The 26,855-nt window shown below is 38.9% G+C and overlaps 1 protein-coding gene across 1 annotated transcript in view; it reads left to right on the forward strand.

Annotated features, from left to right (window-relative positions):
* Positions 1-26,855, forward strand: part of DCHS2 (dachsous cadherin-related 2) — a 162,461-nt gene that overhangs the window by 22,609 nt on the left and 112,997 nt on the right. The window contains exons 5-8 of the mRNA XM_073804674.1: positions 13,862-14,098; positions 15,105-16,121; positions 18,889-19,076; positions 20,392-20,491. Of these exons, the coding sequence (XP_073660775.1) occupies positions 13,862-14,098; positions 15,105-16,121; positions 18,889-19,076; positions 20,392-20,491 (1,542 nt within the window). The remainder of the gene's footprint in view (positions 1-13,861; positions 14,099-15,104; positions 16,122-18,888; positions 19,077-20,391; positions 20,492-26,855) is intronic.

Here is a 26,855-nt window from a genome sequence, read left to right on the forward strand (position 1 = left end):
TACGTTGTCTCACTGGATCTGTACAACATCCTCTGCAACGACAATGTTCATTAGCAACAAACAATAATTTACACAGGGAATCCGATCTACCGAGTTAGTTTGCCCTCTCAACGAGCCCCATTAGGTAAAGAGTCATTGCTTCTTACCTGGTAAGTGTACTTCACCTGGTATGTATGACTGGCTGGGGGATTAGTCGTTTACAATGGCAGTCTTTACAAGGCAAAACTTTCCTTGGTCAAAATAATCCACTGATGTGTGGCCCTTTTAACATTTCAGAGATCAGAAGAAAATACATTTTTAGGAAATTAGTCTACTTATCTTGGCTTTTTCAAAATTCATCTAAACTGAGGACCTTAGCATTTAAATGGTCAGGCCCTCCAGGGTACTAGCATTGCCAAAAATATATAGGTCAGCCAGTAATCAGGGCACAGGATCTAAAAGCATTTAGCAGATTGTTTTTAAAAGACATCAACACACTCATCCTCAAGTTTCCCCTGGATGATCTTGAAGAATGAGCTATACTGTATTGTGTTTTTAGGAGATATTTCTGTTGCTGTGCTGGCTTCAGTCAGCCACAGGCTTCCACTTCTGGCACGGGCATTAGACAAATGCCATTGTCAATCAGGGAGAACACTTTAAGTAGGTTATTATCTAGGGAAGTATGGTATTTTTTTTAAAGCAAAGACCAACTTCATAAGGGAAGTAACCTTGGGTTATTATTGTTGGCAATTTCGATGTTGCTGCATTTAGGGTGAAAACATTCTCAGTCTTACAGTGCTGAGAATGTGGTTGCACCTAATCACAACTCATGAGAAAGTCATAAGAGCTGGTAATGCTTTACTTTAACCTTTAGAAGAGAATGAAACAGTATCATGATTAACTATGGGAAAAAGTTGCCTAGTGAACATTAGTCTCCAATTTGAACAGTTGAGTTGTTCATCTGTTGGTTGACTACAACTATGGACACATTTTCTATTTTGTACATAATAGTTAGGCCTCTAGGCCATGCCATAAAAGTCAGTTTAACTGTTGATGTTCTCAAAGAATAGAACAAGGAGCTGTATTGAAATATGGTTTTCCTCTTCTGGATCTGTGTCTTTGTTGAACCTATAAAAGGCTGGGCTTTCTTGCTTTCACTATAAAGGCCTGTGTCTACAGAGCCTGTCAGTGTAAACATAGTCTCAAGAAATTGCCTCTGTCAATAAATATATGTGGAATAAATGAATAAATGACCTTTAGAAATAATTGGAAAGTGATTTAAATCCTTATTGCATCCTCTTAAGAAATTGCAAGGCAGTATCATTGATAACCCAGAGCAAACCTTCATTTAAAATTCTCTTTCCCTATTGCAGCATGGCGGGAACATTAGGGCCTACCCCCACTTTCCCCAGAATTCTCCCAAATTCCCTCTCCAGTGTAACTGTGCCAGCTCTTTTCTAGGTATACAAGTATACAAACTAAATACACACACACACACACACACACATGCATATAGTTGTACATAGTTATATAGTAGAGGAGAAGATTGAGAATTGATAGCCAATTTATACATTATCACTTCTTGAAATACTCTAAAATTCTCTCTTAGAGACATTCATTCATTTTCTCATTGGTTCCTTCGTGCTTTCATTTTGAGGCTTCCTATATTAGACATGCTATTTTATAAGCTTACATACTTTGTGTTATAGCCTCAAGTGTTCATGAAGACGAGATTTTCCATTGATCTGTTTGTGCCACAACCAAGACTCGTGCATTAAAAATAGAGCTTTTGGACTTACTGTGTTCATCTGGGAAGAAAAACGTTTTGGAGAAAACTGGAGGGTGTGTGGCGATGTCCTATTGTTTTCTCTTGCGGGTTTATCTTCCTGTTGTGTTTCTGGCTTTCTAAGTGTGTTGTTGGTTCAAAGAACATTTTTGTATAACGGGTTTCGGCACCAGGAGAGAGAGATCGACTTAAGCCTTCGTTTCTGTTATTCTCAGTTAGTGGGTTCTTTTGATGTGGGCACGAGGCAGACCACAATGTTTTGAGTTTTAAAAGGAGGAAACACAAGAAGCTTATTTATTAATAGCTCTTTTTCCTGTATTTTTCATCCCATTTTTTGAACTACAGGTTGATTTTTTTCTACATTGTGTGAAGTAGTCTCTTTAGTAAATAAAAGGAGCAATTTTTAGCTTTTGTGGTGTCCTATATATTTAGTAATTTTACTCTGCAACAAACATTACTTCTAATTCAAATTATTTTAAGGTGACAGGTTTCAAGCATTTGTGTGGGTCATTTATTATTGCCCAGTCATCTCTTTTGCTAGGGCTACCTGTGGTTAAATTTTTGTGATTTATCTCATGTTAATGATATACAGAAAAGTCAAAAGTTCTGAAAAGAAAGGCAGAAAATGGAAGCAAGTTCATTGTTTCCACAGATATGAACCAAGCAGTGCTATCGGTGTTTGGGATACATCAGTGTATAAGACAGACAAAAATTCCTGCTTGCTCTCATATATCTGACAATAGACCTTACGTTGCCTCGCTTACTACCTGTCCTGGGTTTAGTTGTGGTGCACATAAAAGCCAGGTTGAATACCACGGAAAAACAAGGAATTAAAAGGGCAACTGAATGAGTTAAACCAGCCCTGCCTCTGTGTTTAGTTGTAATCTCTTGTTTGTTCAGAGTGTGTGGATTTTAACAGGGATTGTAAGTAATGTAGCACAAAGTCTGTTTTTATCTCAAGGGCAGATTCTTTTCTAATGTTAGTTTTACACTCAGTATTCATACCTTGTAATGATTCTCATAATTCTTCATGATTGTCACTTTCCTACATTCAGAGCATTCTGATATATAGTTAACAAATTAATACCACACCTTATTTCATATGGGATGTGAACTTGCTCATGCCCCCAAAAAGTGACTTTCTTTCATTTGCAAGACAGAGACTAAAATTAATCATGAGCACCTAATCAGTGTATGTCACTTTCATGGGAAACAAAAGCACGTTAGAGGGTTTTCTCATTAGTTTTTCCAGTATAAGATCACAGACTCTTGGAGATGGAAGGGACCTTACAGATCAGCTCCCTCATTTAGTGGAGGAAGAAATTGAGGCAGAAAGGGATTCAGTGACTTCCCTAAAGGTACACAGTTGGTAAATGGCATAATAGGACTTGAACCCCATCTTAGACCTGTGATCTGTCCCTATACTGTTCCATCTCAGACAATACTTTTTGACATCCTTTCCATATATTGCCTATTTGAGCCTTACATCAACATATGACATAAGCAAGGCAGATGTTTTTATGCCCATCGTAAATTAAGAGACTGAAAACCCTAAGAGACTTAGTGATTTGCTCAAGGAGTTAGTAGTACTCCTGACACTTTTACTTCTCGAATTTCCATTTCAAAGCTCTTTCCATGGGACTTCCCTGGTGGCACAACAGTTAAGAATCTGCCTGCCAATTCAGGGGACACAGGTTCAAGCCCTGGTCAGGGAAGATCCCACATGCCGAGGAGCAGCTAAGCCCGTTTGCCACAACTACTGAGCCCACGTGCCACAACTACTGAGCCCATGTGCCACAACTACTAAAGCCCATGTGCCTAGAGCCCGTGCTCCACAAGAGAAACCACCGCTATGAGAAGCCCTCACACCGCAACAAAGAGTGGCCCCATCTTGCTGCAACTAGAGAAAGCCCATGCGCAGCAACAAAGACCCAACACAGCCAAAACTAAATAATAAATAAATTTATATATAAAAAAAACTCTTCCCATGATTATGGTTTTTAAAAAAAAAACTAAAGACAAAGCTAAGATAAATGTAAGTTCCATTGATTCAACTAAATAAGATAGAAATGATCTCTCATTGTGACTTCCTATATAAGCCTATTTGAGATAATAATTATTCTGTTGATTTATTTACTCTTTTCAGTTGAATAAATAGAATTCAGTGGAATCTTCCAAAATAGGTACATTTTTCTTAAGAACTGTTTTAGTTGTCAGTATGAGATAGACAAATTCAAAATATTCATCCTACTCCTTTCAGCCAATGCAGCTTAGTTACCCAGATTTGTGTGGAAAATAAAGAGTACAATATCATCTATTTGGTGAATAAGCTTCTATATTCTCACAAAAGGAATATAGGAAGGACACCATAAATATCAATAATCAATAAGAAATTGATATTGATATCCCATAGTTTTTGGTCTGTCTCTGTTTTTGAGAAAATTACAGACTCCATGTTTGGTGAAGGCCATGATTTTGTGCTTATTTTTGTTCCTTTTTAAAAAAAATTTTTTTGGGTTGTGTTGGGTCTTTGTTGCTGTGCTCAGGCTTTCTTTAGTTGCAGCAAGCATGGGCTACTCTTCATTGTGGTGCGTGGGCTTCTCATTGTGGTGGCTTCTCTTGTTGAGGAACATGGTCTCTAGGCATGCGGGCTTCAGTAGTTGTAGCACGCAGGCTCAGTAGTTGTGGCTCGAGGGCTCTAGAGCGCAGGTTCAGTAGGTAGTTGTGGTGCATGGGCTTAGTTGCTCCACAGCATGTGGGATCTTCCCAGACCAAGGATCGAACCCGTGTCCCCTGCATTGGCACGTGGATTCTTAACCACTGCACCACCAGGGAAGTCCCTTATTTTTGTTTTTAACTATCCCATAGCTTTCACTTTTAGTAATGACCTATACGTTATTTTCTAACTACAAAGTACTACTTTGGTGAAGAGTATCCCATCTTTTCTAGGAAGCTTGATTCTAAAAGTATTGCTTAATTAGTAGAAGAACATGCTTTTATTTGTATATCAGATTTAAGAGAAGACCTTTGTCTTTAAGTTCTTTTATTAGTCTATCAATTAAAAAAATTCATCCCAGCAATTTCCTCTATTTAAATAAGTGACAAGATAAATAGCATAGACAAATACTATTGCACATTATAAATAGTATGTATAACTCTAAGCACTACAGTAACTAAAACTTAAAATAAGTAGTGCTCTGTAAGTGAATCAACATCTATTTTTTAAAGTTAAAATTGATCCCCTGAACTGGTGGTTAATGATAATTTGCAAGTGTCATGAAAAAAATGAGAGCCAAATAATCACTGTACTTTAAAGTCTTAAAATATAATGTCATAAGTCTTAAGCTGGCTAATATACAGGTAAAGAGAGCTATTGATTTTACTTACTGTTTTATTATTTATTTTATATATATATAATATGTAATATATATATATTTTTACAGCTACATTTTCTGGTTCATCAGCTTTTAGTAGACAGCTTAGTCTATTTAAGAATGTTGAATTCAAGTAAGTGAGTTTTCTAGCTCCCCTTTATACTTGAATGTTTTTAGAAGTGAATGTTTTGAAATATTCCGCATATAGAAGGGCACACTTAATCTTAATACTCTCCTCTTCTAAGTGGTGACTGTTCGTTCAAAGAAACTTACTAGCTTCTTACTGGTCTCTAGTAGAAACTGTTTCACTGCACAAAGTTGGCTTTGCAAGCCAAAAAAGTAGTCCTTGGCTCAGAAGAAGCCTAGTAAAATTCATACATATAGGCATGAGATGGAACTTGTTCAACTATAGAAAGACAGATTTGGTTATCTCACCTCCCTGCCTAAAATCTTTCGATGACTTTCCATGGCTCTTTGGCCGGAGACCAAATCCTTGTTATGGTCTCCCAGGCCCTTCATGACCTGCCCTCCTTTCCCCTGTGGCCTGAGCTCCAGTAATTCTCTTTAATTTTTGTGCTCATTCCTTTTTTTTCCGGTACGCGGGCCTCTCACTGCTGCAGCCTCTCCGGTTGCGGAGCACAGGCTCCGGACGCGCAGGCTCAGCGGCCATGGCTCACGGGCCCAGCCGCTTCCTGGCAAGTGGTATCTTCCCGGACCGGGGCACGAGCCCGTGTCCCCTGCATCGGCAGGCGGACTCTCAACCACTGCGCCACCAGGGAAGCCCTGTGCTCATTCTTTACACCAACTATTTCTTCCCCTTCTCTTCCTCCTCCTCTTTCTTCCTCCTTCTCCTCCTTTCCCTGAGCCCACGATGCTTCCCTTCATAGGCACGTCATGCATTTTCCCTTCTGCACAGAACATTTGATGGCTCTCGATCCTCTTCTCTTCCCACACTCACATATTCACCTAGATAATGTCCTAACTCATCCTTCAGAGCTCAGGTTATAGGTCACTTTTTCATGGAGGTGTTTTCTGACGATTCCCTCCCCAAGCACATTAGATCAGGTCCCAGTTTATATTCTAGCACAGCTTCTCTTTATATTATAATTACATATTTTTTGATTATATGATTAATGTCTGTGCCCTGCAGACACGGTCTATTTTGCTCCCTACCGCCTTTCCAGTTACTAGCACATTTCCTGGAATGTAGATGGTACACAATAAATGGTCGTTGATAGAAAAAAGGAAAGAATGAGATGGAGCTGTTGTCACGAGAAAGCTTGCAGTCCAGCTGAGTCGACGATAATAGCGCATATAATATACAGAGAAGAGATCCGTGGGTGCCGGAGCTGGGGGTGGAGTGGGGCAGGTGACGTGGGTGAAGGGGGTTAAAAGGTACAAACTTCCAGTTATAAGATAATAAATCCTGGGGATTTATGTACAGCATGGTGACTGTAGTTAACAATATTATATTGTATATTTGAAAGTTGCTAACAGAGTAGATCATAAAAGTTCTCATCACAAGGAAAAAATTTATAAATATGTGTGGTGATGTATGTTAACTAAATTTATTCTCATAATCAGTTCACAATACATACATATATCAAATTATCATGTTGTACATCTAAAACTAATACAATAGTATATAGTCAATTATATCTCAATAATAAATAAATTAAAAAATCATATTATGAAATTACAATAATTTTTAAAGTTTAATACTGGAAAAGAAATAGATACTCAGTCCAGACCAGAGTACAGAAAACTATGGAAACATATGTGGAAATATAGGGAAAAAAATATAGAAGAAGGCCAGACTCAAAAATTACATTCCGAAGGTCAAGTATTGAGAGTACGGCCACACACTGTAGTATAGGTATTTGACCAAAAGAAGCCCAGCTGTCTGGCTCCTAAGAATCTTCAACAGATGGCATTCCATACTTAAATTATTTTATCTTCAGGCTTACATTAAGCAAGCTCTTTCTTTTGATGTATCAAACTGAATGCCAATTACCAGGTTATAGTGAAAAACCGTAACTGTCACAGGAACTGAATTCTTAAGGCTTCGTGTCCAGCTTGCCTTCTCCGCTCAGGTACACTATGGAGAAAGCCAAATCAGTCTGGGAAAGTTTACAGAGAAACGTTGATTTTTAAAGAAGGGAATGAGATAAAGTTAATGTTTAGTGGTACCAGATTAAAATAGCCGGATGGATCTTCTCCGTAATAAAGATGCTCTTGCCAGTAGAACAGAACTGTGAAGGCCTGCTGACTCACAGTGCTCTGCGTTACTCTGCCGTTCACTGGGAGGGAAGTACCTGAAGGCTGTTCCCACTTCTCTTTTACAGCCTGGGCCTGAATTTGTGTGCCTAACATTTACCTCTCTTTTACCTACTTTTTCTGGACTCGTCGTCAACCCTCTGGGTTACAACATTTAAAAGATACATTTCAGATACAATCAAGTGTGTAAGCCATAGACTCCCACTGTCTCATGTCTCATTAAGGTGACTTTGCATTTGTCTTCCCTGAAACAGAAATTCTAAGAGTAAACTCCACGTATTGATGACATGAGGACCACAGGGAGAGCAGACCTTCAGAAGAGAACTTGGGAGAATCTAGAGTAGTCGGGGAACTTGAGCTGAACCTCACAGGAGGGCTCAGATTTGGATATGCAAGTGGGGGAAGAACGATAGTGATTCAGGAGAAGTGAAGAATATAAATGATGTGGAGAGGGAGATTAGTAAGCATTTGTAACAAGAAATGAAAATGGAAGTTAGGGCTGAGTTACTAAGATATATACCAGAGGGATCCTGTGCAGGATTATTTACAAAGGAGGGAACTGAAAAGCAGTTTGATTTTTCTACTGAACTTTACCCACCTTGTCAGAAGTATAAAAGTTTCTAAATTGGAGATAAAAGGGTTGATAATTTGGAGAGAGCTGCTGTGGATTTGTGGGTTACCCCCAGGTGGGGTGCCTGCACTTCACCAGTCAGAGAACTGAGTATTAATCCCTGCGGTTCGGGGCTAACAGACTCAAGTTCGTCTCTCACCTGAAAAATCTAGAGCAGGAATGATGGACGGTGGAAGAAAGGAGGGGTTTCTAGGGTGAAGGTAAGCCGTTCCTGGAGTTTGTGGGGCCCGTGGTCCTCTGGGGTGGAGACAGCTGGTGTGGAGCTGTTTTAGGTCCTGCCCACTAAGGCCAGAGGGAGAGGTCTGAGCGTTGTTAGCTTTTCAGGAGGCAAGGAAGCAGTAAGTGAACAGTCTGAAGAGGGATATGGTTACGTCTGTTAAGGTAGCCTCAGATTAGAAGATGGAAGTTTTCTCCAAAAAAGCCACAAAAACACTAGTGATAGAAGGTGGTTTCTAAACAACTGCCCAGGCGGAAGAGCACTGATGCTACAGCACTGCGATGGTGCCTGTCCAGTGAGAATGTTCCCAATCTTCTCCCATCCCCTCCTTTCCCCCCAGGTGCACCGAGATGGTTCAGCAACTCATATTAGCAATATGAGGAAGAGAGAGAGAAGCAGCCAGCGACTTCTGACTTACAGCATGTGCTCCACCTGACCTTTATTTATTTATTTTTTTTGCCTTAAATTATACCTATTTATTTATTTATTTTTAATTTTATTGGAGTAGAGTTGCTTTACAATCATGTGTTAGTTTCAGGTGTACAGCATAGTGATTCAGTCATACATACATATATTCATTCTTATTCAGATTCTTTTCCCCACCTGAACTTTAACTCAAGTTTACACTTTGATTCTTCTAAAGACATTTATATTCTAGTTATTAAATTGAGACTGTTTTGTGACTTAAGGTCACAGAAAGAACTTTAATTGGTTGCTAGTGATTGTGGAGGTGGTAGGAGATTCCTGAATTTTCATGTAGGGGCAGGAGAAGAACAGGTGGCCATACAAAATAAATCAAAATAGGTAAAAAGAAATTTCACATCATCCTATACTGTGAATATAGGCTACAAACTAGTGTGAAGTTTGGCTTATGTTTAAGAATTCTCAAAGGAGATTTTTACCCCTCTGTTCTGCACCAGGTTTCAAGTCATAAAATTTCACTGGGGAGGCAGGGGTTTATTTCTAGCTCCCTCTTACACTGAAAGTTTTGTGGATCTAATTTTATTGGTGGAAGTCCTGCAAGACTCTCCCTCTCCAACCTGCTCCCATCCCCAAGGGCCCTGGTCTTGTCTTCTGCCCCCAGAGTTCCACAAAATCATTAAAAGAAAAGTTCAAGGACACTAGGGTTTGGTAAATACACTGAAGGCCAAAGCCAAATTCAGTATGCTGCATATGCTCTGGGTTCCTGACATCACTTAATTTTTTAACTTCTTTACTGTCAATTTTTAAAATGTATTTAAGAGGTTATGTTTTTATTTTTTTGCAGCACTTGCTTTCAAGGGGAGGGTTGGTCATTGTATTTAGTATCAGAAAACAGTTGTTCCCTTTAGTAATTCTTTCAGTGATAGTTTGTGAGAAGTAAATTATCTAACTGTCTTGGTCTTATTTTATGCTTGTGATAGTTAATTTTATATGTCAACTTGGCTAGGCTATGGTACCTAATTTTTGGTCAAACACCAGTCTAGATATTGCTGTAAAGGTGTTTTTTAGATATGATTAACATGTAACTCAGTAGTATTTGGGCAAAGCAAATAATCTTCCATAATGTGAGTGGGTCTTCTCTGATCAGTTGAAGGTCTTAAGAGAAAAGACTGATGTCCTCCCAGGAAGAAGTAATTCTACCTCTAGACTGCTTTCCAACTCAAGACTGTAACATTGACTCCTGTAGAAATTTCTAACCTTCCAGCCAGCCCTACAAATTCCAGACTGACCGACCCCCACATGAGCCAATTCCTCAAAATAAATCTCTCTCTCTTCTCTCTTTCCCTGTCTCTCCCTCTCTCTTTCCTTATCTCTCTCCCCCTCTTTCCCTGTCTATCTTCTCTCCCCCCATCTCTATCTCTCTCTCTATCTATCTATTTCAACTATTCATTTTTGCTTCTCTGGAGACCCCTGACTGATCCAACGTTCTTCCTGTAAAATAGTTTACCTGGGGCTTCCCTGGTGGCTCAGTGGTTAAGAGCCACCAGTGCAGCTGACACAGTTTCGAGCCCTAGTCCGGGAAGATCCCACATGCCGCGGAGCAAGTAAGCCCGTGCGCCACAACTACAGAGCTCGCGCAGCTAGAGCCCGTGCTCTGCAACAAAAGAAGACACCACAATGAGAAGCTTACACACCGTAATTAAGAGTAACCTCCGCTCACTGCAACTAGAGAAAGCCCGTGTCCAGCAACAAAGACCCCGTGCGGCCAAAAATAAATAAATACATTAAAAAAAATAGCTTATCTGAGTAGAAAATTCTAGGTAAGCAGTTGTTTTCTTCTGTAACTTTCACAATATTACTTCGTTAACTTCTGACCTGTTGTTGCCATTGAGAAGTCTGTTGTCAAAGAATTGTTCCTTTATATGTTCTCAGTTTTTCTTCTCTTGTTGCTGCTATAAGATTTTATCTTTGTCTCTCTTTATTCAGAAATGTCACTGATGTATCTAATTATCAACTTCTCATTTTCCTGTATATGAGAATCATTCCCCTCAGAAGTACCATCATCAGCCACACTGGTCTTGCAGTCCCCCTTGGGTGGTAAGCACCACCCTCACTGTGCCTTCTCAAAGGTGATCTGAGGGTAGATTTCTAGGTTTTGAACATGAACAATTTACTGTTAGATAAATATTGCCAAAAGTGCCTTTTGGACAGTGTACATCCATACCACACCCTTTATTAACCCTGCATAATATCACTTAAAAGTTTTAGCAAACATTAGAGGTGAAAACAAGAGGTAATTATTTTTATTTTGCATTTGTTATTTTTAATGAGTTTGAGCATTATCATATTTATTCATACTTTATTCTTTCTTATCTGAGTTATCTGCCCTTATCCACTGCTACCCTAACTTTTGGCTTACCTGTATTTTTTCATCTTAGTTACAGAACTCTTCAGTTATTATGTATACTAAATTGTTGTTTATATATTTTCAAAATGTTGTTTTTTGATTTTATTTATAAACCATGGAGTAAACTAATGAATAAGTGAATGAATGATAAGAAAGACAAAAACCATTAAAGTACAATGTAGTAAATGTATGATAGGCACATGTACTCAGGCCACTGTGGGATCCTGGAAGAGTGGTCTCTGAAAGAGAGTGGAAGGTAAGAGAAGGTCATCTGCGCCAGGTGAAAGTTGAGCTGTGCTTTAAAACATGAGTAGAAATCATTGTCAGAGAAGATGAAGTTATTCCAGGAAGGGGATGCAGCAATCCAAAGGGAAGAGCAAGATCTATTCTGGAAATTAGAAGGAGTTGACTGTGCCAAGAGCAAAATGTCCTGTACAGAGAGAATGGTGAGATGCGGCCACAGAGATGCAAAAGCGCTAATTGTGTGGCTTGGTTATTACGATAAAGCATTTGAACTTCCCCTGAAAACTGGGGGAAGCACTGATAGGCCGAGATTTGGATTTTAGGAAGACTATCCTAATACAAGTATGAAGAATGGTTTAGAAGGAGTCAGTCTGAAGGCAGGAAGACCAGCTTATGGTCTAGTTGAGGCAGGCATTAATCTTTTCATTGTCATAATCATCAAGAGTGGAAAATAAAACTCTTAAAAAAGTCTCAATAATTAAAATTGAGTTAACTCTAGAAGACTCTGTGCCCAGGGAGTGGGGGGTTATTGGGGTAGAGAGACTTTTCAGTTTCTTCTGTAGACAGACACTTTTGCATCATTTGAGTTTTATTTTTTAATCAAGCCAAGACTTTAATAAGAAGAATTCTGAAACTAATCAATAACGGAAGGGAAAGACCTGACTTAGAAATTAGTGTGATGAGTATTGAGTGCTTTGGTGGACCAGCAAATCAGTGTGAACCCCGATTTTAACACGGCTGCTAAAAGTGGGTGTGATAATACTTGGTTACATTAGTACTTTATAAGTATTCCAGTAAAGAATGTTTATACTCTTCTTTGTTATAGTCAGATTGTTATCTGGAACCATGTGTTCCTGGATCAACTTGGAGAATGTTCAGGAGAAAGGAACTGCAAGAGAAATGACATAAAATCATGTCAGATAAGAAAATGGGGATGCTGTGCCTGGAGCAGGTCTGATGAGATATTTGGCTTTGGTTATTGATGATGTGTTTGCCAAGGAGAAATAAGACAGATTCACTAAATTTCTAATGGAAATAGGAACAAGGAATTGGAGTTATAAGAGGGAAGATTTGATTTAAAAAAAGAAATAAATCAAATGGGTGTCACCTTTTTTATGCCTAGAAAACTGATAATTCTGATGTTTTTGCAAGCTTCTCATAAACCGGCAAAACTGCAGTAGTCCTTCATTTAACTAATACTTACGGCCAATTGTGTTGTGTTAGATTCCATACAGTTCAGCCACATTTATTTGTTTGTAAATTCATTTAAAAGTTTGTCTGTTTTTCTTTTTTGTTAACTACAACTAACATTTTCATTTCTAAGTTGGTTATCTATTTTCATGTTTTCACACTAACACACCAATGGGTGGTGTTAGCCATATTAAATGATTGGTTTTCTCAGCATTACTGGATCTCTCCCCAACTTATCCATTAAGACCTTCTCCTCTCACAAACACTCTGTGTATAAGCCTAACTTATCCCCATGGTTTTAACATTTTTGAAGTTTTCCTACCCACAGCCATTGATATTATACCCTCTCACCAATAACAAAAAAAATGGAGTTCCTTGAAAAAAAGTGCTGCACTCCATGTTCTTGTTCAGGACAAATGGCAAATACCCCAGAAGATAAAACTTTAATTTCATCTGTAGATTTAGGGTCCTGGTGCCTGGGTAGATTGTGATCACCCAACAACCCTGCATTAGCTTAGACTACATTGGATTACGGGGTATACTCTGCTAGTCCATCATCCTGGCTGCTGATATGGTAGGAAGGCCTAACAAAGGCAACAGTTTTTGTTTTTCTGGTGAATTGATATACTTCCAAGATGTCTAATATTTAAGCTCTGGAAATATTGCTTACTTGACAGAATTTGGACCATCATTTTGCAAATATGCTCAAGTTCTTTGATTGGAAAGTAGATGTATCAAGGTTCTCCAGAGAAATGGAACCAACAGGAGATATATAAATATAAAGACATATAAAGATAAATATAAAGAGATTTATTGTAAGGAATTAGTCCTGTGATTATGGAGATTAACAGGCCCCAAGATCTGCAGGTGAGTTGGCAAACTCAGGATCCAGAGAACCAATGGTGTAGCTCGAGGTTGAAGGCTGGCAGTCTCAAGACTCAGGAGGAGCCAGGATGTTTCAGTTCAATTCCAAAGGAAGGGAAAAAACCAATGTCCCAAGTCTAACAGAGTCCGGCAGGAGGACTCTCTTACTTGGAGGAGGACCAGCCCTTTTGTTCTAGTCAGACCTTCAACTGATTGGATGAGGCCCACCCACAGCAGGGAGGCCAATATGCTTGACTCAGTCTATCCATTTGGGTTAATCTCACCCAAAAACACCCTCACAGAAACATGCAACATAATGTTTCACTGAATATTTGGGCACGCCATGGTCCAGTCAAGTGGACACATAAAATTAACCATCACAGTAGCATGAACAGATCAGGTGTTACTATGGCTCATCAGTATTTATTGCATGTTATCTGGTTTTTAATTCTCTCCTTCCCCTACCCAGGGATTATTTACCTAACATCAACTCTTAGTCATTTGGAATCCACCACACTTTTGCTGATGGTCTGTGCTCGAGATGGTGGTGGGCTCACATCTGTCACTAATGCTGAAGTCACCATACACATTCTTCAGACAACTCTGGCACCCACTGAATTTGAAAGGCCTAAGTATACTTTCTCAGTTTATGAAGATGTGCCTGAAGACAGTCCTGTGGGGACAGTGAAAGCAAAAGAGTCCTTGAGTAAGTACCTCTTATGCTGCATTGAAATCCATTACTGGAACATTTTCTATATTTTCTTAGGTTGTACAGTCTTGAATAAATCTTTCCTTTTCTCCATGCAAGAATTGAGACCATACAATCTATGGCTTGCTCTTTGTTCTTTCAACATTATTTTTATCCTACTTTGTTTTTCTAATCACAAAAGTAACAGGTACTTTTAACCCATTCTTCAAAGTGCGCGTGCACACACACACACACACACACACACACACACACACTTCCAAAAAATTTTTAATGAAAATACATCCAACTATCTTTGATGTTCTACAATGACCATTTTTCCCCACTTTGTATATTGTGGACAGTTTTCCAAGTAACTGGACATCATTCCATCTCATTAAAATTAAAAGTTGCATAGTATTTATTTAAACATTTCCCTTTTGCTATCAATTTGAATGATTTACAATCATTTTTGCTAGTCCAAATAATACTCAAGCAAATATCCTTATATGACTTGTACAAATTTCTCTGCAAGAAAAATTCTTAGAAGTGAATTACTTGTCCAAATATCTTGTCATGCTCCGTAACCCTAACCCATCTTCTCCCCTTTCCTTAAATTTTAGGGAGGGTATTTGCCTTTTATTGGTAGATATCATAGAGAAACACCAGTGTAAACTTGACTTTGCTTCCTCAAATATATAAAACAGACTGTAAAACAGGCATCCACGTTATTTTCTGAATACCTTTCCCTTTTACTTAATACAAGAAGGGGTAAGGAAGATGGTGAAACCCGTGGCTTGCGCCTTGTCCATTGGACATTACTTTTGTCCACTAATACATCTGAAACCATGTGTCCACTTATCAACAGGCTTTGGAGAGCCGAGGAAGATGTGAGACATTTCATCGTATTCTCTGTGGATATGATATACATTAATGCTTTCAGTTCTGTTTCCAGTAGGTACATTCTTTTGGCATAAAGTGATTGCTTTCTCTTTTCATTTTGTTCTTTTTTTTTTTTCCTTTTCAGATTCCTCAGAGCAAATTCTTTATAGGATCTCCTCTGGTGATCTGGATGGAAAGTTCTTTATTCACCCATGGCTGGGCACCATTCGAACACAGAAGCCTCTGGATCACGAAACACAGCCCGTGGTTGTGCTCACCATCCAGGCACAGCTCGGCAGCTCCCCCACCTGCAGCAGCACAGAGGTCAATATAACTGTCATCGATGTCAATGACAACCGCCCAGTGTTTCACAAAGCCTCCGATGGGGTTACGATATCCCAGAGCACAATGACTGGCACAGCCTTGTACCACGCCCGTGCAACAGACAAAGACAGCGGGCCCAACGGGGTCATCCGCTATGCCATTGCCAGTCAGAGCCCGAGCATCTTTTCCGTTGACTCGGGGCTTGGTGTGGTGTACCTCAACGAGAGCCTGGCAGGCGCTGGGCCCCAGGAGTGCACTCTGACCCTCATGGCCCAGGATCTCGGCGTTCCTCCTCAGGCATCCCTGTTAGTGCTGACGGTCATTATTGAAAAACAAGAGCAAAGCCCGTCTTTAACTTTTGAGCATTTGGTCTATCAAGCGGAAGTTAGTGAGTCCCTCTCACTGATGACCCCGGTCCTGAAAATCCAGGCCTGCCAGCTTGGCCCACAGCACACACCCCCGCAGCTCCTGTACTCGCTGGAGTCTGGCCCAGACTCGGCTGCGTTTGGCATCCATCCTTACACGGGTTGGATTTATTTGCGGCGACAGCTCGACTATGAATCCACACAAACATATAATTTTAGAGTGTTTGCCTGGATCCCGGAGGACAGAATGTCACAAAATGTGAGCACTTCAGTAATTGTTCATGTCCTGGATGAGAATGACAATTCCCCCACCTTCTTGCATGATGTCTTGTTTCTGAAAGTCAAGGAGAGTCCTGTTCCCCAAGGGGTAATAGGCAAAATTACAGCAATTGACAGAGACTCGGGGAAGAATGGACAGCTGTCATATTTCCTTTTGTCTGATGGAAAATTCTTCAAGATGAATCCTAATACAGGTAGCATTTTGTAGCTTGCACTTATTCCTTTAAAATTGGAATTGACAAAACTCAAATCTTTTAGCAAACATATAGTTAAAATTACAGTTTTTAGTAAATATCTTACTTGATTATAGTATTGTGATTTTTAAAGTGAAGTCAAAATTGAACAGAATTTTCCCTTAAATGATTCGTATTTCTCTTGCCTCACACCCACATACTGTCCGTATATGGTTCTTATTTTGAATTAGAGGTACACTCAGAAATGGACTAAATTCTTGTGTAAAGTCTAATTCCACCCCCCCCCCCCCCGCCCAACCACTCTTTTTCATTTGTAGATGTCTTTAAAATTTTTCAAATAATATTTTATAAAGTATAAATGTCATCAGTGAAAAACTAGAGAATAATCCACTTTTTAAGATTTTAAGTTAAGATTTCAAAGTCACTCTTTTGATATATTTCTCCATTCTCATTTTGATGAGGGAAACACAGGGAAAGGGCAAATATTTACACTGAGGTTTTTTTCATGTCTTAATTAGTTAGGTTAAATATACAAATGTTATTATATTGTATACATTTACAAAGTCTTTAATTCCTGCAAATACCTACAAATGAACTATGTTTATACTGCAACCATGTAGTTGGAGAAACTGAAACTCGAGTAGCTCAAGTAACATACCCAAGGTCACGGAGCTATAGAAAGAAGTGAGAAGGTCATCACTTTGTACAATTCCAGGAGGCACCATTCATATTGTGGCCTTTGTACGTGGTGCCCCTTGCTCTATAGTGGGACAGAATTTGAATTCAATTCTGATTACCTTCAAAGTACCTATCGTGTGGATTAGGAAAAGGTGCCCCTTCCTCCAGCAGATGGAGCTTTACACCAGGTCACAAGGCCTGCTGAGATTGCAAGCTGGATCTCGGCTCCCATTCAGTCCTGAGCTGGGCCCCACAGCAAGGCACAGACTGCACCGGCTGCACAGGATGGTCCGGCTTGCTCTTTACTTCCACGTGTTAGATAGTTCTCTAGGTTTTCTACTGCACTCGGTAATTTATTTTTTTCGAAAGAAGTTGAAATATACATTCGGTTCCCCCATGATCTTCTCTTTCCCACAGTTAGTCCAGATTCAGACCAGGTGTCCATTCCTAGAATTGCTGTACGGCTAGAAGCAAGAAGCTTCACCTTGGGACTCAGTTTCCTTACCTTGAAAAAATGAGACAATTGCTGCCATGCTCTGTGTCCCGCTCTGGGGGTGTGTGTGGGGGTGGTGGTGGTGAAGAGTTAAAGTGTTATGAAGGGGCTTGGAAGGCTACATACTCGTAAGCTGTTCCTGTTCACTGGGGCTGGGGACAGTGGGGCAGCGCCGGGGTTGACGACATCCTCCAGTGCGTGGCATGCATGCGCAGCACGCAGGCACGCCCTCCACATCCGGGGCTCTGAGCAGCCTCAGGTAGTGACCCGAAACCTCACTACCACGGAACCCTATGTGGAACCCCCACGCCCAGCCCCGGCTGAGCCTCCTAGTCTTTTCGAACAGCTGCTACATGTCAGTCAGAGTTGGTGCGGCAAATAAAAATCTGTTTGCCATTCAGGATTTAGGGTTTTCCTAGAAGAATTGCATTTTGGAACTTTAAAGATGAAGCTGTGGTCTTTGTCATTTTTGTTAGAATCACACTTATAGTAAACACTTTATAAATATAGTTGATATAGTAATTGGATATGGTAAACACTGCATTATACCTTCACCAATTCAGCAACTTATCCAAATATGAATTTTTTGTTGTTGTTCCTGATTTCACTTTTTGTTTTGTTCTACACACTGTCAATTGTTCTACACATTTCATTTGGAGGAAGAGGGCAAAAAGATCTTGGTAATGGCAATGTTAGGTAGTAGTTGCTTCTCGATTACTTTATCACAAATAGATATTTTCATAAACAGTGAGGATATTAACGTCTGTTGAAACTCTGCAGCGGGAGATGGGCTACCAGAGATGGCCCTTGGCGGTAGGTAGAGGCAGTTACAATTTTATGCCGGAGTCTGTGGATGAAACACGAGGCTAGTCGCCTAGAAAACAGTTTTGAGCAAGAATACGTAAAATATAGCTTGTAAAGCATGAAGAGTTATTTGGGAAGTCACTGTCCTCACTATACAAATATTTTGTGAGATAAAAATAAATAACTCTATACATAAAAGACAAACCATCACCTAGGAATGTATTTGATTTTCATGAAGTTACCTTGCCATTATCTTAAGTAATGATAACAACTCCCACGTTCGTAATAATTTACAGCTTACAGAGTCCTTTTAAATTTATGATTGTGTTAATGTTTGATAGCCCTAGGAGGTAGGGTCAGAGAGGTCCTTCTGTGCCTGAGGTGAAGAAACGGGCGCCCAAACCAGACCTTGTGATGTCAGAGCTGAGGTGCTTTCTGTATATTCAGTATGAAGGGAGACGTGCTGTAACTTTAAATCTTCTAAATTATTATTAAATTACCACAGAGTATTTTATCATTTGTTGTTATGAATTCATTCTTTAGTTCGAATGGTTGATGGTAGATAATTTGAAATACAAAGAATGACAAATTGAAGATGGCAGAAGAAACTTCAGAAAATTCTTTCAACAGCAGAGCTAGATTACTAAAGCATGTGGTCTTGGAAGTTGTGCTTTTAGAGCTTTATATCTGATTTTCCTTTCTGGGAATTGGTCTGAGATTTAATTGGTGGTTCATAAAGCCACAATTCTAGTACAAGCGTCAGCCTCTTTCATCCTGCTCTGTGCTCCTCAGGCGAACTTATCAGCTGGGTGGCCTTGGATCATGAGCAACGGGTGCACCATCAGGTGACTGTCTTAGTGACCGACCACGGCTCCCATCCTCGAAACGCCACCGCGCTGGTGTATGTCTCAGTTACTGACATCAACGATAACAGGCCGTATTTCCCACAGTGCCTCCCTGGGAAGGAATTACACATCAAGGTATGTGGAGCCAAGTAGCCGTGCAACGTTTGTAGTATTCTTAGTTACTTGTTTTGAGCACCATCTTGTGGTAAAAAGCATGAATTTATCCAGTCAGTCTTGTGTGGAAATGCATATATTTCTAGAGTTAGAATTGTCCACATGTCAAAAAAAAAAACCACACAATTAAAACAAGAAAAGAAAATGCTTATATGTGCTAATTGGGATCACACATTCAGTGGTTTTATGATAATGTAGTTCTGTCTGTTGTATGCAAACGTCATGGTACTTCATTATCAGTATTGCTCAGACATGGCTTGTTTTTTTTCAGTAATTTGCATGCCTTTCTTTGTCTACAGCTCCTTGTGGGCAATTGAAACACATCTCTAAGATGGTTACTTGAAGATAGGAGAACAATCTGTAGCTCTAAAGTGGAGGGACGTGCAGCCAGAGATTGTAGCATTTGATCTTTGCAGGCACATGCGGAAACTTCTCATTATATTTACATGATCTTATCTTTTTCATTTCCATGTTTTTGTATGTTTTATAATGTACATAATAAGTTAGCATATTAGTTCATGTACATAATTAATAAATGTATCTTGGAGGAACTCATACTTTTTTTAAATGAAAGGGTTATATGAATAAAACGTTGGGAAGCTATTGCTCTGCAACAATTGGGCGTTCAAATTGAGATCAGGTATGCATATTGAAAACCTCGAAATAGGTATTGAGGAAGTTAATAACTTTAACTTTATCTTCCAAAATCATATTTAAAGAAAATTCTACCAATGCAGAACATTATGATACTATCCTTATGATTTTTATTAATATATCATTTTATGTATCATGGCTTAATTAGGCAGTAAGACCCTAAACTTGGAGCTCAATTCCACATGTACATTTCAGAATTTCAGGAAAGTTTCTGTTAATTAATAAGGTATGTTTCCTGAAATAATGGCTTATGTTTATGTTTAGCATATTTTGGATCTTTTAAAAGAAAGGGATGAATAAGAAAGTGCCAGAATTCTTAAAAAGCATCAAAAATCTAAGATTTTTTTAGTCAATTTTATTTCCTTTTTTTCTCAAAATTAGATTAAATGCTGCAGATAATTTGTTCAAATTGAGCAAAACATTTAAATTTGTAATGTGGATTTTTTTCATGGTTTTACACCCATATAACTTTTATATGGTAGACATTTGCATTTTGTGTGGATTTAAAAGTAGTTTTAAAAAATAATGCTTAGTAGTAATGTGTTCTGTAACTTAAAGATTCATTGATATTTCTTTTTTAAATTTCACTGACTAATTTGTAAGTCATTTGTCTTAATGACAGGTTCTGGAAGGTCAACCAGTAAATATGTTGGTTACAACTGTGTTTGCAAAGGATCTTGATGAAGGAAACAATGCAGAAGTTATATATTCAGTATCTTCAGGTAAAAGTTACTATATATGAAGGATTAAGAGTTTTTAGAATTTCCTCTTTTGTCTACCAACCATCTGCCTCCTTCTGGGAAAATAGTTAACACCGAAAATAGCACCATATTGCAAACAAAATACATTTGTTATTTTCTAGAATCACCTTTAAAAAAAAAAATAAAGTTTAATGGGGGCTTCGGTCGGATCCCAGGGAGAGGACTGGGGTTGGCTGCGTGAACACAGCCTGAAGGGGGATAGTGCGCCACAGCTAGCCGGGAGGAAGTCCGGGAAAAAGTCTGGAGCTGCCGAAGAGGCAAGAGACTTTCTTACCTCTGTGTTTCCTGGTGCGTGACGAGAGGGGATTAAGAGCGCCGCTTAAAGGAGCTCCAGAGACGGGCGCGAGCCGCGGCTATCAGCGCGGCACCCAGAGATGGACACGAGACGCTAAGGCTGCTGCTGCCGCCACCAAGAAGCGTGTGCGAGCACAGGTCACTATCCACACCTCCCCTGCTGGGAGCCTGTGCAGCCCGCCAATGCAGGGTCCCATGATCCAGGGAAAACTTCCCTGGGAGAACACACGGTGTGCCTCAAGCTGGTGAAACGTCATGCCGGCCTCTGCTGCCGCAGGCTCACCCTGCATCCGCACCCCTCCCTCACCCCCGTCCTGAGTGAGCCAGAGCCCCCAAATCAGCGGCTACTTTAACCCTGTCCTGTCTGAGCGAAGAACAGACGCCCTCAGGCGACCTACACGCAGAGGAGGGTCCAAATCCACAGCTGAACCCCGGGAGCTGTGCGAACAAAGAAGAGAAAGGGAAATCTCTCCCAGCAGCCTCAGAAACAGCGGATTAAATCTCCACAATCAACTTGATGTACCCTGCATCTGTGGAATACCTGAGTAGACAAGGAATCATCCCAAGTTCAGGATGTGGACTTTGGGAGCAACTATATATATATATATATATATATTTTTTTTTTTTTTTCTTTCCTTTTTCTCTTTTTGTGAGTATGCATGTGTATGCTTCTGAGTGTGATTTTGTCTGTATAGCTTTGTTTTTACCATTTGTCCTAGGGTTCTGTCTACTTTTTTTTTTTAATTAAAAAAGTTTTTTTTCTTCATAATTTTTTTTATTTTAATAACGTTATTTCATTTTATTTTACTTTAATTTATATTCTTTTATTTTATCTTCTTCTTTCTTTCTTTTTGTTCTCCGTGTTATTCTGAGCCCTGTGGAGGACAGGCTCTTGGTGCTCCAGCCAGGTGTCAGGGCTGTGCCACTGAAGTGGGAGAGCCAATTCAGGAGACTGGTCCACAAGAGACCTCCCAGCTCCAAGTAATATCAAACAGCGAAAATCTCCCATAAATCTTCATCTCAATGTCAAGACCCAGCTCCAATCAATGACCAGCAAGCTAGAGTACAGGACACCCTATGCCAAACAACTAGCAAGACAGGAACACAACCCCATCCATTACCACAGAGGCTGCCTAAAATCATAATAGGCCACAGACACCCCAAAACACACCACGAGACGTGGATCTGCCCACCAGAAAGACAAGATCCATGCTCACCCACCAGAACACGGGCACTAGTCCCCTCCACCAGGAAGCCTACATAACCCACTGAACCAACCCTAGCCACTGGGGAAAGACACCAAAAACAATTGAAACTATGAACCTGCAGCCTGCAAAAAGGAGACCCCAAAAACAGTAAGTTAAGCAAAATGAGAAGACAGAGAAACACACAGCAGATGAAGGAACAAGGCATAAACCCACCAGACTTAACAAATGAAGAGAAAATAGGCAGTCTACCTGAAAAATAATTCAGAATATTGATAGTAAAGATGATCCAAAATCTTGGAAATAGAATGGAGAAAATACAAGAAACATTAACAAGGACCTAGAAGAACTAAAGAGCAAACAAAGAGTGATGAACAACACAATAAATGAAATTAAAACTTCTCTAGAAGGGATCAATAGCAGAATAACTGAGGCAGAAGAACGAATAAGTGACCTGGAAGATAAAATAGTGGAAATAAGTAGTGCAGAGAAGAATAAAGATAAAAGAATGAAAAGAATTGAGGACAGTCTCAGAGACCTCTGGGACAACATTAAACACACCAACATTCAAATTATACGGGTCCCAAAAGAAGAAGAGAAAAAGAAAGGGACTGAGAAAATATTTGAAGAGACTGTAGTTGAAAACTTCCCTAATATGGGAAAGGAAATCGTTAATCAAGTCCAGGAAGCACAGAGAGTCCCATACAGGATAAATCCAAGGAGAAACACACCAAGACACATATTAATCAAACTGTCAAAAATTAAATACAAAGAACAAATATTAAAACCAGCAAGGGAAAAACAACAAATAACACATAAGGTGATCCCCATACAGTTAGCAGCTGATCTTTCAGCATAAACTCTGCAGGCCAGAAGGGAGTGGCAAGACAAATTTAAAGTGATGAAGTAGAAAAACCTACAACCAAGATTACTCTACCCAGCAAGGATCTCATTTAGATTTGATGGAGAAATTAAAAGCTTTAGAGACAAGCAAAAGCTAAAAGAGTTCAGCACCACCAAACCAGCTGTACAACAAATGCTAAAGGAACTTCTCTAGGCAGGAAACACAAGAGAAGGAAAAGACCTACAATAACAAACCCAAAATAATTAAGAAAATGGTCATAGGAACATACATATCAATAATTACCTTAAATGTAAATGGATTAAATGCTCCAGCCAAAAGAGATAGACTGGCTGAAAGGATACAAAAACAAGACCCATATATATGCTGTCTACAAGAGACCCACTTCAGTCCTAGGGATACATACAGACTGAAAGTGAGGGAATGGAAAAAGATATTCCATCCAAATGGAAATCGAAAGAAAACTGGAGTAGCAATTCTCATATCACACAAAATAGACATTAAAACAAAGACTATTACAAGAGAAAAAGAAGGACACTACATAATGATCAAGGGATCAATCCAAGAAGAAGATATAACAATTGTAAATTTTTATGCACCTAAAACAGGAGCACCTCAATACATAAGGCAAATACTAACAGCCATAAAAGTGGAAATCCACAGTAACGCAATCATAGTAGGGGACTTTAACACCCCACTTTCACCAATGAACAGATCATCCAAAATGAAAATAAATAAGGACACACAAGCTTTAAATGATACATTAAACAAGATGGACTTAATTGATATTTGTAGGACATTCCATCCAAAAACAACAGAATACACTTTCTTCTCAAGTGCTTATGGAACATTCTCCAAGATAGATCATATCTTGGGTCACAAATCAAGCCTTGGTAAATTTAAGAAAGTTGAAATTGTATCAAATATCTTTACTGACCACAGTGCTATGAGACTAGATATCAATTACAGGAAAAAAACTGTAAGAAATACAAACACATTTGAGGCTAAACAACACACTAGTTAATAACCAAGAGATCACTGAAGAAAGCAAAGAGGAAATCAAAAAATACCTAGAAACAAATGACAGTGAAAACACAACGACCCAAAACCTGTGGGATGCAGCAAAAACAGTTCTAAAAGGGAAGTTTATAGCAATACAATCCTACCTTAAGAAACAAGAAATATCTCAAATAAAAAACCTAACCTTACACCTAAAGTAATTAGAGAAAGAAGAACAAAAAAACCCCAAAATTAACAGAAGGAAAGAAATCATAAAGATCAGATCAGAAATAAATGAGAAAGAAATGAAGGAAACAATAGCAAAGATAAATAAAACTATAAGCCGGTTCTTTGAGAAGATAAACAAAATTGATAAACCATTAGCCAGACTTATCAAGAAAAAAAAGGAGAAGACTCAAATCTATAGAATTAGAAATGAAAAAGGAGAAGTAACAACTGACACTGCAGAAATACAAAGCATCATGAGAGATTACTACAAGCAACTCTATGCCAATAAAATGGACAACCTGGAAGAAATGGACAAATTCTTAGAAATGCACAACCTTCCGACTGAACCAGGAAGAAATAGAAAATGTGAACAGACCAATCCCAAGCAGTGAAATTGAAACTGTGATTAAAAATCTTCCAACAAACAAAAGTCCAGGACCAGATGGCTTCACAGGTGAATTCTATCAAACATTTAGAGAAGAGCTAGCACCTATTCTTCTCAAACTCTTCCAAAATATAGCTGAGGGAGGAACACTTCCAAACTCATTCTACTAGGCCACCATCACCCTGATACCAAAAGCAGACAAAGATGTCACAAAGAAGGAAAACTGCAGGCCAATATCACTGATGAACATAGATGCAAAAATCCTCAACAAAATACTAGTAAACAGAATCCAACAGCACATTAAAAGAATCATACACTATGATCAAGTGGGGTTTATCTGAGGAATGCAAGGATTCTTCAATATACGCAATCAATGTTATATACCATATTAACATATTGAAGGAGAAAAACCATATGATCATCTCAATAGATGCAGAGAAAGCTTTCGACAAAATTCAACATCCATTTATGATAAAAACCCTCCAGAAAGTAGGCATAGAGGGAACTTACCTCAACATAATAAAGGCCACATATGACAAACCCACAGCCAACATCATGCTCAATGGTGAAAAACTGAAACCATTTCCACTAAGATCAGGAAAAAGACAAGGTTGCCCACTCTCACCAATATTATTCAACATAGTTTTGGAAGTTTTAGCCACTGCAATCAGAGGAGAAAAAGAAATAAAAGGAATGTAAATTGGAAAAGAAGAAGTAAAGCTGTCACTGGTTGCAGATGACATGATACTATACATAGAGAATCCTAAAGATGCTACTAGAAAACTCCTAGAGCTAATCAATGAATTTGGTAAAGTAGCAGGATACAAAATGAATGCACAGAAATCTCTTGCACTCCTATACAATAACAGTGAAAGATTAGAAAGAGAAATTAAGGAAACAATCCCATTTACCATCGTGGGAGAAAGAATAAAATACCTAGGAATAAACGTAATTTAAGGAGACAAGAGACCTGTATGCAGAAAATTGTATGACAGTGATGAAAAAAATTAAAGATGATACGATGGAGAGATATACCATATTCTTGGATTGGAAGAATTAACATTGTGAAAATGACTATACTGCCCAAAGCAATCTACAGATTCAATGCAATGCCTATCAAACTACCACTGGCATTTTTCACAGCACTAGAACAAAAAATTTCACAATTTGTATGGAAACACAAAAGACCCTGAATAGCCAAAGCAATCTTGAGAAAGAAAAACGGAGCTGGAGAAATCAGGCTCCTGAACTTCAGACTATATTACAAAGCTACAGTAATCAAGACAGTATGATACTGGCACAAAAACAGAAATATGGATCAATGGAACAGGACAGAAAGTCCAGAGATAAACCTATGCACATAAGGTCACCTTATATTTGATAAAGGAAACAAGAATATACAGTGGAGAAACGACGGCCTCTTCAATAAATGGTGCTGGGAAAACTGTACAGCTACATGTAAAAGAATGAAATTGAACACTCCTTAACACCATACACAAAAATAAACTCAAAATACATTAAAGACCTAAATATAAGGCCAGACACCATCAAACTCTTAGAGGAAAACATAGGAAGAACACTCTATGACATAAATCACAGGAAGATCCTTTTTGACCCATCTCCTAGAGAAATGGAAATAAAAATAAACAAATGGGACCTAATGAAACTTCAAAGCTTTTGCACAGCAAAGGAAATCATAAACAAGACAAAAAGACAACCTTCAGAAAGGGAGAAAATATTTGCAAATGAAGCAACCGAGAAAGGATTAATCTTCAAAATTTACAAGCAGCTCATGCAGCTCAATATCAAAAGAACAAACAACCCAATCCAAAAATGGGCAGAAGACCTAAATAGACATTTTTCCAAAGAAGATATACAGACTGCCAACAAACACATGAAAGAATTCTCAACATCATTAATCATTAGAGAAATACAAATCAAAACCACAATGAGATATCATCTCACACCGGTCAGACTGGCAATCATCAAAAAATCTAGAAACAATAAATGCTGGAAAGGGTGTGGAGAAAAGGGAACCGTCTTGCACTGTTGGTGGGAATGTAAATTGATACGTCACTATGGAGAACAGTATGGAGGTTCCTTAAAAAACTAAAAATAGAACTACCATATGACCCAGCAATCCCACTGCTGCGCAGAAAACCGTAATTCAAAAAGAGTCATGTACAAAAATATTCATTGCAGCATTATTTACAATAGCCAGGACATGGAAGCAACCTAAGTGTCCATCAACAGATGAGTGGATATAGAAGATATGGCACATATATACAATGGAATATTACTCAGCCTTAAAAAGGAATGAAACTGAGTTATTTGTAGTGAGGTGGATGGGCC

This window comes from Tursiops truncatus, chromosome 5 (assembly GCF_011762595.2).
Source record: "Tursiops truncatus isolate mTurTru1 chromosome 5, mTurTru1.mat.Y, whole genome shotgun sequence".
Taxonomy (NCBI): Eukaryota; Metazoa; Chordata; class Mammalia; order Artiodactyla; family Delphinidae; genus Tursiops; species Tursiops truncatus.